General features: G+C 32.2%; 1 protein-coding gene across 4 annotated transcripts; it reads right to left on the bottom strand.

Annotated features, from left to right (window-relative positions):
- Nucleotides 1-2258: 2258 nt before the first annotated feature.
- On the bottom strand, nt 2259-7265 carry LOC137818543 (transcription factor UNE10-like). 4 transcript variants are annotated; one of them, XM_068622033.1, is made up of 6 exons: nt 6984-7265; nt 6430-6886; nt 5707-5808; nt 5549-5614; nt 4288-4587; nt 2259-2588 (listed from the first exon to the last, which is right to left on the bottom strand). In XM_068622033.1, the coding sequence occupies exons 1-6, from the start codon at nt 7088-7090 to the stop codon at nt 2505-2507; spliced, it is 1116 nt and encodes a 371-aa protein (XP_068478134.1). In that variant the 5' UTR covers nt 7091-7265; the 3' UTR covers nt 2259-2504. The 4 variants fall into 4 exon arrangements, with proteins under 4 accessions (XP_068478134.1, XP_068478133.1, XP_068478135.1 ...); XM_068622032.1 differs by having other exon boundaries at nt 4288-4590; nt 6984-7259; XM_068622034.1 differs by having other exon boundaries at nt 2259-2584; nt 4288-4590; nt 6984-7259.
- Nucleotides 7266-13376: the final 6111 nt, after the last annotated feature.

The following is a 13376-nucleotide window of genomic DNA, read 5'->3' as shown; positions in this document are numbered from 1 at the left end:
TCCATGGGCCAGATACGCTAAGATCCTAAAGATAGCGGCGCAAGGACCTTCTCCAAGGAACCCTAGATAATAGCAAGCAACGCAGAGGTAAACCCTAGTTTTTCACCTATATATAGGGCACGAGTATGCCCTAGAGAGGTACGCTTTTCGCAGTTGCATGAGTTTTAACCTAGTTCTCAGATAGACATACAGAGGGAAAACCCTAATTGTTCTTGACGGCGCATCCGCTGAGAGCACAGGACAATTAGGGCAACACAGTTTTAGCCATACAGTTTCAGTCATTGAGAGTGTTATACAGTTTCTAGTTATTTTGGTGTTTCTTGCTAGCTGACTTGATCGTCGGAGTGCAAACGGCCGCGAGGGCGCCCCTTTGTTCTTCTTTTTCAGGTACACACAGACGAGGCAGAACGAAGGTACCCTAGCTCGTTAGAACAAGCCACGCATAAAGACGACCCAGGTCAACCGGCCAGAACAAGAAGTAACTCAAAGGTTTAAGATTTGATTCAAGATGTAACAAAACTAACTTATCAAATATAAATAAAGATACTTGGGATTGAATTGTGTCTATATCAATCATCTGTATTTTGGAATAATACAATATATAATACTCAAAACTACTTATTCTTGATGTTTAATTTAAAGTCATTCACCTTGATTCCTCGAAGATGAAATTCATAAGATAATTTCTCAAATACTGATTCCTCAGATATCTAACAAATCATTCAGCTTTATGAATAGAATTATGATGCAATTAATAACCTGAAATCTATTCCAAGTATTACAAGTTATCAAGTATTTTCGTCTATTTCATATCCTTAAAAGTACTTTCCAGTTAAATTTAAGGATCAAAATCAAGATTTCATTGATCAGATAGAATCAAGTAATAAGCATGAAACGAAAATACCAAGAACAAGTAGAAAAAAGAATATTATATATATATATATATATATATCACACCAAGAATACATTAGATCAAAGTAGATTACATTCAATCCCAAGTTAGAAAACACTTAGCCACTCATGATAGCTCCTCCAATCTTCATTCTTGATCTGATTTGCATAAGAAGGGCTGATCTGAGTAGATTCTTCTCCTAAGAATAGAGGTTTTCTTCTCTTTCTCTCACTAACTTCTCTCTAAAAATCACTTCTTTTTCCCCACCTCGCTCCTGTTTTAGCTGGTGTTTCAAAATTTATATAATGAACTTTAGCTCAAGCGAGCCAATTTAGCTTAAGCTATATCTTTCGGTGCTTTATTTAGCTTAAGCTAGCAATTCTAGCCTGAGCTAGATTAGTACTGCACCACTAATCAAATTCGGATAAGTTTAGTTTGAGCTAAATAGAGTTTTCTATAAATTTAAAATAATTTAATTAGAATTTTTTTTTAAACAAATGAATTGATTAAGAAAAATAAAAATTCAAACTTGATTCAAAATTAATATAGATACATTGCCAGTTAATAAGGGATAATAATTTAATACTTTTATTCTCATATATTAAACCAAACATGTTATTTAGTTACCATGTTAATGCAAATTAATGGTGATAGAATCCAATCAAAGAAAGGGAAGTTGACGTTCCTTACTTTACGTTTCATCCATGCCCAAGATTGTACTCGTGTTAGGGTAAAGATTTCCTCAGCATCAATCTTTGCTTGATTAAAAATAACCCTGTTTTTATGCTTCTAGATACACCAAATCACCGAACCCACAAACTTGTCCACAACTTGTTGCCCTCTTTATTAAAGCACAAGCATAAAAACTGATCAAAATGATTAACCAAGACATTGTGGTTCACTGTACTAATCTCAAGCCAACTATTGCACATATTTCATACAAAACTTGAAACGGCACACATAATGAGGATGTGTGAAGTTGATTTTTCCTCCCTCCCACATAGAGGGCATAATGTATTTCCCAAAATAATTCCCTTTTTGTGAAGGTTCAGCTTAGTTGCTATCTTGTCCAACAAGGCCCTCCACACATAAAACTGGGTTGAGGGCATTACCTTTAGATTCCATACTCTTCTAAAGATTGAAGGTTCTCTGATTTTTAAAAATCAACGTTATGAATGAAGCATTACAACCAAGTTTACAAAATTTATTAAGTTTATTTCAAAAATAAATTTATTTATGAGTAACTCATATAAAGTGAGTGAAAATATAAACTTGAAAAAGTTAACAGTTAAGTCGTGAATTTGATAATCATACATATTACAATAACAAAGTAAAAATAAAATAGATTCATCTAGTAGAGAACAAATTTCAACAAATACTTAACATCCTATATTCAAACTTTATTAGGTCATAGAAAAAAAAAATACTAACAATGAACAGAAGGAACCACGTCTGAAAATGTACATCATCTTTGTACTATTGGAGTACAAATAAATTACATTTTATTTTGCTTGTAAAATGAAAACTTTTGCTTCTTCACTCAAATCTTTCTAACCATAGATATACACACACAAGCTTATCACACCCTCTTGAGAAGGTAGAACAGTAGAACTCATTTCTTGGAGGTAGAATATGGAGAATGATACATCTGATTATACAGAGCAGCCATCTTACTGTATGCATCCACTGTCACTGACTGCATGAAGTTTATTCTCATTAGCAATCACTTGTTATAAATATATATATATATATATTATACTTCATAGATGCTATTTATGTTTAAAAAGTAACTCAATGATTGCATTATATATGTAGGGGAAGGAATCAGAAACAAATGTAGGGGATGTTTTAACAAATATATATCTATCCAATTTTATAAAAATATTTATTTTAATAAAATATTTAAAATTATCACAATCATCAAAGTAGTGTTTCGATATTAATTTTAAGATAAATTAAGGTTTTTTTAAATAAAATGTAATATTATGAATATTAATTATTAGTTTCACAATCCTAAAATTTTAAGAAAATGTGATTAATTACATTTTTAAAATTTATTATATTAGAATGACACGTGATAATCTTTAAATCATAGTCAATAACCATCTAATAAATTTCAAATTGATTGTTATGCATTAAAAGCAAATTTTAGAAGATATATAATTGAAAAAGATAATTGTTTTCTTTTTTAAGGCTTATATATTTAAATAAAAAATACTTTAGAATATCATAATGAATGTTCTAAAACTTAACAACAACAAAAACAAAGAATAAACCAAGGAGTGTTAGAAAAGAGAATATCTGTTAATGAGTTTCACCCCAGACTATCAATCTTATATATAATGTTTTAAGTTAAACTTACTATTGAAAAGGTTAAGTTTAACTTACTACATTAAAAAGGTTAATGCTGATAAAAAAAAACATTGAAAAGGTTAATAAATATTCTTTAACTCTCAAATAAAGCCTTAAAAATAATCTTTATATAAAATTTTAAACAATAAAAGGGAAAGACTAAAAAATCCTTAAAAATAAATCATATTGAAATATTTCGTTTCAAAATGGAAAGTGATGATTATCTCTACATGAAAACTAATAATAATAATAAAGTCAAATATTTTACCAAAAGTATTATTATTTAATTTTAATATCAATTTATTATATATTATTATACATATATATATAAAAATTTAAATTGGAAAAATATAGGGGCAAGGCCCTAAGTCAGAAACTTGCTCTAAACAAGGAAAAATACCTATGATATAATTTATTACAAATATACCTTAGTCAAAGTTGACTGTTCTAATTAATATTAATATATTTTCTGTGTACTATGCTTGTATGATTTGAAAAAGATGACACATGTTGTGTTGTTTATAATGGTGTTTAAAATTTCAAGGAAAATTAAACAATAATTAGTGGTGGAGAAGTTACTATATATGATCCTAGCCAATGTCTATTCCTAACCATAAAAGAATTAATAATACACTTATAATAAAAATTAATTTTATAAAAAAAAATTAATCACTATATTAACTAAATTAGATATTATTTTAAAAATTAACAAAATTATTAATATTTAAGATAATCTTTATTATTAATAAATTTTTTAAATTAATATTTAATTAACTATTAAAATTTTAATTACTAATCTTAAAATTTAATTAGTTGATAACTAAAATTTTAATATCTAATTAGATATCAATTTAAAAATTATTTATATTAATAGAAACTAATTCATGTAAGTAATTTTTTTAATACTTTAAATTTAATTTAATTAATATAATAATTTGTTGATTTTTTTTAATAGTGATTAGAGTATAATATTAAGTAAATCCTATGATTAATTTATGAGCATGAAATAGTTTGTTGAAAGTGTGTAAAAGGGTCAATAATACCTTCGGTGGTTCTCCTAGTAATTGATCAGCACATGAAGCCACAGGCATGAAAGGAGGAAGGTGGAGCATGGGAGGAATGGAGGGAATGTTAATGTTGTTCATATTCATAGTCATTTCCTTACTCATTCTCATTCCAATGCCCATTTGAGTCATAATCATCGACATTTTAAGCTGTTGTTGTTGCATGGCAATTGGCAGCATAATCGACGAGTACATTTTCATCCAATTCATCATTTGCAAATGTGCTTGCAGTTGCTTCATATATTGGATAACCTCATCCAACATCGAAGCTTTATCCGTCTGCTAAATAAACCACACCAAGGAACTCTCCTTCTTAATTGCTCAAATATCAACAAAATTCTCTCTACAACTTTTAACACAATTAAGTGTCTATAATTGAAACTCCAGAACCAGAATAACCAATTTTACTTAAGAAAAATTATACTTTAATAATTCAGGGAGTTGTATACAAATAAATTTATAATTAATGTAAAAATGTATTAAAGTAGTAGTATTAAAAGTTGTTGAGTACCTGTAGAAAAAAAAAAGTGATAAATTAAAGCATACTATAATACATTAGTTAAAGCTTACTATTTCCTTATAGTGTACTACTGTACTGAAGTCATTTTCATATCTATGGAGTATTCTCACCCATATATGTATATATATGGATTATTCCTTGGCCACATATTCCTTTAAGAAGTACTTGAAAGAGCATTTTTGCTTTATGAAAAGATAAATCATAACTAATTTAGATTTGATTCAAGACTGGTCTCATTTTATAGTTTAAATTCATTTTATTTATTTGGACAATGTAAAATCTCTAATACAGTGAATAGTATGATATCACATTAAGAAATAAATTGAAGTTTAACTGATGGTTGTAAAACTAAGTTATGAAGATTGCTCTCATTCCAACTTTTGATCAATGCTCTCATCTATACTATTGATTTTCTCTTTAATTAATTAATTAATTAATGTAGGATCTGCAAGAGATTTGAGTGCAGATTTTCATTTTCTTTTAATGGGATTTGTAACCAAAGCAGTATGTAAACAGTAAAGGAAACAGTATATAAGAAGATAGGGTGTGATCCGGGGTTGGTGGCATGAACAGTGAGTGGTGACTAGGTGAAGAAATTAAGGAGGATGTTGGAGCTGAATCATGTATGGTCACTGTTTCTGAGTGAGTAGAATTTGAAAAAAGAGTGGGAACATTTTTTAATGCGAAAAACCTGGCTCAGTCAGAAGTATTCTTGTTTACCTTGCTGGAATTCGGGACCAGTTTTTGCAATTCCTTCATTCTTTGGTTGATCTTATCTCTCCTTCTCTGAAAAGCAAAGACAAAGGAATCAATGATCAAGAAATTCCTGATAAATGCACACAAATGATACTTGTTGCACAGAAGAGGAGTCACGTAACCCTTTCAGATTGGTTGTGTACAGCTGAAGCTTTTATTCTTTTGTTGGATTCACAATATCTATCAACTCCACTTCTCTTGCAATCCTCTTCTCCTGCCTCACTCTAAGATTTTCCATCAAATAACAAAATATCACCAAATGATTACAATAAAAAAGTCAATAAAAATAAAACCCATTTGAAATCTGTTGGATGTCTACTTCTTTTGGATTAACTCTGAATAAAACACATCATTGTTTTTCTCAAAATATTTAAAAGAGTACATCTAAACACACTAATTTATAAGGATTTAAATACCCTTTTTGAAATAAAAAATTGTTTCTATATAATAGAAAAAGTTATTTACTTATCCTTATAGTATTCAAACCTTTTCATTCTTTTTTTTTTAAAAAAACACGAGACTGTATCAATTATTGAGAAAATGACATCACATTAATATAATACCTATCATTTAATCATTCTTCCAGTGTCAGCTAAGAACAAGGAAGTTTGAAGTTAACAACAAAAAATACAGAAACTAGAAGCACGCAGATGGTATATTTATCCGAACAAAAAATATTTAATTGATTAATTGTAGATGAGAAATTATTCAAATGAAAGTAATCACTCCTTTAAATCATGTAAACAAACATTAAAATATTTTTTATATTTACAAAAGAATAAATGGCTTAATAAGTTAATACTCAAACTATAAGTATTTTTGTTTCAAATAAATACGAGGCATACCTGCGACCTACGGTGGCTTACGGAATCACGGTCGTCGATGGCAGTGGTGTCCGTACACTGCTTACCAGAACTACAGGTGTTTTCCGGGCAACCCATGGTGTCTGAATTGAAAGTCACGCTCAACTCCCTTGGATAAGTGTCACTACCACTCACATTCGAGTCCTTGCCGCCACTCAACTCATGCGTTGTGGGACCACGCGCCACCACCCCAGCTCCAGACTCCACGCGCATAGAGTAACCCTTCTTGCACGCGCCAAACATTGTGCTCTGTTTGGGAAAACAGGGCACTAAGGCGTCCTTAGTAACTGACTTGTGGCAGTTTTTGCCGATACGATGGTTCACAATGGACTCCAAGGTTCCACTTGTACGAGGTATGTCCCATGTTGTTTGGTTCCTCCCAGGGCTGTCTTCAGGGGTCAAAGGTTGTCCCTTCTTGCATGCCCCTTTGTAGACCAACCTATAATACAATTCAAAGAATTCATCTTCCACAATTAAGAGTAATAGATGGCATAGTTTTGAGCTGTAAAAGGAATGAAATTTGAGCAGAAATTTACTTTGGGACTTCATGGGCTGTGAAATTGGAGGTGGAAAGAAGAGAGAACTTTGTGGGTGTGGGAATGGTGTTGTCGTCCACATCACAGCTAGGGACACGTTGGCTCATCTCAGAGTTTGATTGTGGTGTGGGAGGAAAACCAGGTGTTATGCTTTCTGACTTGTGAGTGTGTGGAAGAAGAAGGGCATAGAAATGTTAGATGTGTTTGAATGATTGCAAGATTGGCTTCCAATATAAGACCTACCATTGGTTGAGGTTTTTCATCTATTTCATTATTGCTTTCAACTTTAACATCTACATTTATTTATATATTAAGTATTTAGTGAATAGACAAAAATATGAGTTTCATTGAAATCATGGTAAGACAAAAAAATATTGATAAATTTTATAAAAATTGTTATTTACAATTTTGCTTAATCATTCCACAAGTATGAATTTGAGTTTAATCAGTAAAAGCAGTAATAATTCTTTTTGTTTAAATAAAATTGTCTCTATTAAAAAATGTTTGTGTTTCTATTAGAAAAAATAATATTATCCGTTCATTAATAGTGGTTCTCCTGTAGTGACATAAGATTATCTTCACTAATCAATACATATCTAAACAAACAAAATGATTGGAAGATGGATTTTCAAGAGCCATTTGTTTTATTTTGGATACAATTATTGGAGGTGTTTGGGAGTGAATTTGGATATGTTTTTTAATATAATTAGAACAGTGAATGGACTAGAGTTCAAACACCTTTTACTATGTGGTTGAACCACATATCCTCCAAGGGTAAATATATATATATATATATATATATATATATATATTTATTTATTTTAAAAAATATAACAATACGTGGTATTAATATTATAAAAAAAAACTCTATACATTAAAGTTAAATGGATAGTTTGGTTTGTATATATGTGCATAAGGTTGTGTTTGGATTGGTAAATAAAAAATAAGAAAAATTATATAATGAAACAACTAAAAGCAATTGGTAAGATTTTGTATACTTTAACAATGTTATTACATGTGGAAGTGGAGTGAATAAGACATCTGTTTTTTAATGCAAGATTGTTTGACTAGCTTGAAATCAGTGTTATGTTTGATTGGGGTTAACGTCGGTAGATCATCATGATCCTGTTTTACACTTTTTGCGTTTTAATTTGTTAAATGTTCTTGTTTAGGTATGTAGTTTGGGGAAGTGTTTGGATTGTAGTTGTTATCTTGAAGCATAGTAATAAGCATATTTTCAAAGGTGGAGTGATTGATCATTCAGAAATGTTCACCTTGGCTCAACTAAAGGTTTGGTCTTGGGTAACATCTAAATCTACTCCTACTTGCTTTTCTTAATCTGAGTGGTACATTGATCCTCTAACCTGTATGTTTTCGATTAAGTGACTTAGATTCTCTTGACCTCTCGTTCTTGTAGGAAAGGTTTGAGGTGTTTGATTATTTTTGTAAGGTTTCTTCTTATGGTTGGGTTGTTTGTTTTTTCGTAGTATAGTAGGATTTTGGTAAACTAGAAGGAGTTCGGTGGGTCTTGTTGTGTTATGTCTTGTATAAGGGTTCGACCACCCTGAAATAGTTCATATTCATTATTTTTTACTTGTTGATAAAAGAAACAACGTTATTACATTTTATTTTTATTTTTTTAAATCTACCCTTATTTAAATGTTTTCCAAAAAGGACCGTCCAAATTATTTAAGTTTAATATGTTTATATATCATATGTAGAATGTAAAATAACTAATATGATTATTTTTATTTGCATAAAATAGAAAATAAGCATAAGTACTAAATTTGTCCTATAAAGATGATGGAGGATAAAGACTAATAGGTCCATAATTTTTTATAAATAAATAACTAAATAATTAATAATTTATCTTCTGTATATAAATTCTTATTCATCTTTTTATCTATATTTCATGCTATTTTATATCATGAGTAGTTAAATCCTTATTTATTAGGATAAATTGTACTCTTATATATTTTTGATCCATTTATTTATAGTTTTGTATTAATGTTTTTTTTTATATGTATTGATTATTGTGGTATGAAGATTTACTTAGTAAAATCTTGATAAGGTCCCTTGATCATCGAATATTATAAATTGTTTGAGAGTTTAATATTGTTTGATAGTTCAATATCATTTGATAGTTGAAGATCGTCTGATGAAACAAGATAGTCTGTTTTGACATGTTTGTTTATCTTCATTGGTGTGTCTATCCTTACAATATATGATGGTATCAAATCATTTGTCTTGCATTATACCTTTCTTCATTTTTCATCAGGGAGTTAGTCTATATGATGTTTCAAGCTTATTAGTGGAAGTATTAATCATGTGACTTCTTTACTAATTTACAAAAGTTAGTTATAAGAGTTGTTCCCGCCGGTTGACCTAAGGCGTCTTCGTGCATCTACGACAGTTGTGCGTCCAAGAATCCCTCCTTCTTACATGCTTTTTCCTGACGGAAACACCTGAAAACACAAGAGACAAAGGGTGCCCTCGCGACCGTTTGCACTCTGACGCTCAAGTCAAACACCGGGCAAAGAAACACCAAAAACTCTAAACTCTGATAGCTCTATGTGTGTATTCTCTTTGTGTGTTATTTGCATTAGAAATACGTACCTTATTTTGTTGGTTGTTACCCTTTATATACTTTTTTAGTGTTTCTGCCTCCTTTGCGAACTGTGACTTAGGCTTACTGTAGGTGCGTCTTAGCATCACTCTCACCCACTCTTAGGGCCACTTAGCGTGCAAGACCCCCTTTACTGGAGTGCAACCTCCGCGGGATGACCACTTGGGTGCCAACTCATGCATCCAATCTCTGGGTCATCTGCCCTGGGAGTGCCCTATCTTATTCATGTGCCATGCATGCAAATCACCCCTGGGATGTGACCCTTACCAGTCTTCTCTTTCCCAGGGGTTCTTTGATTGTGACGTGCCCTACCGCCTCGTCCACGCCCCATGCATGGACCTTCTGTGACCTTGACTTCTCCCTTACTGAGTGCTGGAATGTGGCTTGGAAACTACCCTTTTTTTTTCCAGCTAAGCTTTACTGTTTGGATCGTCGAGGTCCGAGGCCTCCACGCCCCGCACCTCGATGTCGCCCCCTCTTCGGTTGCCCTTACTCGCGAGCTTACTGAGACTTTGGCCCGTCCTGCTAGCCTCTCAGTGGACCCAGTCTTCTGGGCCCCACCATAACTTTGGTCTACGCCCGAGTCCAAGGACTGGTCAGTACAAGAGTTATTTATGTATAAATATGATCTTATATGTAACAAACACCCCCTAACCAAAACATAAACATATCAACCCTTTCTCTTTTCATTTTATCTTCCTAATTATCATTTATTTTAGAATTTGATTATACCTAAGTAGTTGAGGAGTCAATGATCAATCATGTTCGATCATATTTCCAGACAAAGTAAGTTTCTATTTATTCTAAAGATCTCTGGTTCTCTGGTTTTTCGGGGTTAGTTGAGAAAAGTGAGTCTCTCAACTTGTTTTACCATATACTGAAATTTGGTTATGTTTGGCTAATTTGCTCTAAGTCCATAGATCTTGGAATAACATTATATTTTGATTTTGGAAACTTTCTTGAAGATAAATTTTTTAGGTAAGGGAAATTAACTTTAACTTTCAATAGTACCCTAGGTTAGAAGATCTGGATATGGAGGGAACGTGGTCTCAAGTCTCAATTTCTCTTGCAGGGTTTGTTGTTGAGTAAAATAAATGTTGATTGATTGTGATGGTTGACTTTGAAAGTATAAACATAGCATATTTTAATAGTTTGGTAATTTAAATGTTAATTATGATGTTGAAATAATGTTGGAATGTTTTTGTTTTATGAATTGTTTGAAGTGTAAATAATAATGAAAGTTGGATGTTTGAGTTGAATTTGAATTGAATCTTGTTTAAAAATTCTTGACTATATAGATAGATATACTAAATTTGAGTTCAATGAGAGTGTAAGTCAAATTCTGAGCAGGGTAATATCATATTGATCTTATATGTTTTATAAAATATAAATTTGAGTATTGAGTTTGGATAAAAACTTGAAATTCAGTTAAGTTGACATGAAAATGACCTTGTTCTCGGGTCCATTTTCACTTTTTCGCTTTAACGAAAATGGAGTAAAAATTTGGCTTTGCGCTCAAGTGAGGAAATTTTTGCTCAAGCGAAAGTAGTACTGGAATTGGACCTCATCTCGACCTCATTTTTGCTGAAGAGAAATTTTTTTTGCTCAAGCGAGAGCATTTTCGCTAAAGCTAATAAAGTTCTTTCTCTTTCCTTTTTTTGTCTTCTATTTTCTTTCCCTTTCTTCTTGATTTCTTGATTTGGATTATGTATGAATGTATTACATATAAACGTAAAATGAATATTAATTTATATGTTTAATTAATTTGCAAAATTTTCAAATGATATGTGTTCTATGAAAATGATAGACATTATATGGAATTAAAGTCATACATTTGGGATAATGTATGGACTATTATTTGTTTGTGTATTAAGTATTGATGCCTATGCTGTAACAGAGATCCCCTCCCCTAGCTTCACTAATGGTTTAAGTTACATAAACTAAGATATTAGGTAGTGAGAAGTCGACGAGGGTGTTTCTGCATACCGTGACATATGTAGATGCACGACTTAGGTTGTATTGAACTTACCCTAATGCCATGATAGATTCTTTTGTAAATTTAAGTACTGAATTGGATCATATGTTAGTCTCTGGTAGGAGTTACATAATATGGGTCTTCTGGAAGCCATTAGTTGATATTTTGTTTGTTGAATATTCTGGATGTGTACATCCATGTGTGATTTATATGTTGTTTTGTGCTGTTATTTGAAGAAGATTGAATAATTGATATTTGCTTATTAAATGTTTTTTATATGTAAATATACTCTTCCATGGTGAAAATTTATTTCCATAAGCTTATCTTGCATGTTTCGTTTCTTTTGTAAACAGTTGTACTACGTACATCAGTAGATACACTATAATTAAAAAATTAATAAAATATTATTTAGAAAAATATTATTCATGGATACAGATCTTGGATGAATCTACATACAATTTTTTTGTTTATGTAGGTATATAAATTTATCTACCAATGTAAATCAATGGATAATATTAAAATTGATAATAATAATAAAATAATATTAATAATAGGAATAATAATATTAATAATGATAAAAATAATATTTTTATTAATATTAAGAAAATTGTTAATATTAATTAAATTATTAGTAACATGAATAAAAATATTAATATTATCATTTTTTTTAGAAACTCATATTAGACATCATTATCAAATATGATATCTTAGCTAAGCTGACATCACGGACCTCAACCATCATTTTTCCATCACATGAAACAATCTATTATGGAAAAAGAAATAAGCAAACATAAGGAACTAGACAAAATCCATGCAAAGAAATACAAAACAACTCCCTAGAACTTAAACAAAATGATACATAGGGAGTTTATACCTATTATGGAAATAGTCTAAGTAAACTCTAGAGGGTAAACTAGGATACCAAATGTATCGCCCTGGTGGTCGGGTATGATGACGTGGCATCCTGCTACAGTGTAGGCGTGTTGACAAGGCGCCGGGTTGGCAGAAGGGAAGGAAGTCGGGGGACACGTGTGGTCGCCAGTTGTTAAGTTGGCGTTTCCGACTTCCAGCTTACCAGAACAGGCGATCGCCAGGTTGAAGATAAAGTCGCCAGATGTAGACCCAGGCGACCAAGCAGTCGGAGATCGCCAGAACAAGCACATCGCCGAAGATGAAGGGGAAGCAGATTATGAAGGCGGCCGACGAGACCACAGGGAAGGTGTATGAAAACCCCTAACTCGCCAGTTCCAGTAGAGATCGCACTCCTAAGTTAGCTATGCACTGGGCAGTACCATGCATAAGTAACTTAGCCAAAATAAGAGTAGAAGTAGCGCCAAGTCAGGGAGCCTCCAGATGATGGCACGTGTACAGTTGGATGCGAGCCACGTGTCCAAGTCTGTAACTGCCAGGAGAGAGGAAGCCACCAGGTATATAAGAGCTCTTAACAAACTTTCTGAGGTACGCACGTTCAGTTCATACACTTTACGCTTGCGAGTGATAGAGCTGACTGTGAGAGAGGATTTGCACGGTTCTTGTTCTTAGTATTTGGTGATACCGTCACTGACTTGAGCGTCGGAGTGCGATCGGCCGCAGCGGCGCCGTATCGTTTCTTTGCAGGTTCTTGAAGTAGATCTCGGAAAGGAACGAAGGTGAGAAGCGGTGCGCACGTCGATCCTTTGACGAGGCATTCTCCAGCGTTCCGGTCAACAGGCAGGATCATCAGGCGCCCACCGTGGGGCCGTGTAAAACTTGCTCCCATCCACAGCGTGGGTTCTTGGAGGTTTACGAGGTT

The sequence above is a fragment of the Phaseolus vulgaris genome, chromosome 10 (assembly GCF_000499845.2).
Source record: "Phaseolus vulgaris cultivar G19833 chromosome 10, P. vulgaris v2.0, whole genome shotgun sequence".
In the NCBI taxonomy this organism is placed as follows: Eukaryota; Viridiplantae; Streptophyta; class Magnoliopsida; order Fabales; family Fabaceae; genus Phaseolus; species Phaseolus vulgaris.
This window is presented reverse-complemented; position numbering and strand designations above follow the sequence as displayed.

What these genes read in the sequence shown, in the direction of transcription:
- LOC137818543 (XM_068622032.1), bottom strand. Translation starts at nt 7,090, where the DNA reads ATGAGCCAACGTGTCCCTAGCTGTGATGTGGACGACAACACCATTCCC. An exon ending in ACAGCCCATGAAGTCCCAAA is followed by an intron (nt 6,887 to 6,983) that starts GTAAATTTCTGC and finishes ATTGTATTATAG; the next exon opens with GTTGGTCTACAAAGGGGCAT. An exon ending in TAAGCCACCGTAGGTCGCAG is followed by an intron (nt 5,809 to 6,429) that starts GTATGCCTCGTA and finishes GGAAAATCTTAG; the next exon opens with AGTGAGGCAGGAGAAGAGGA.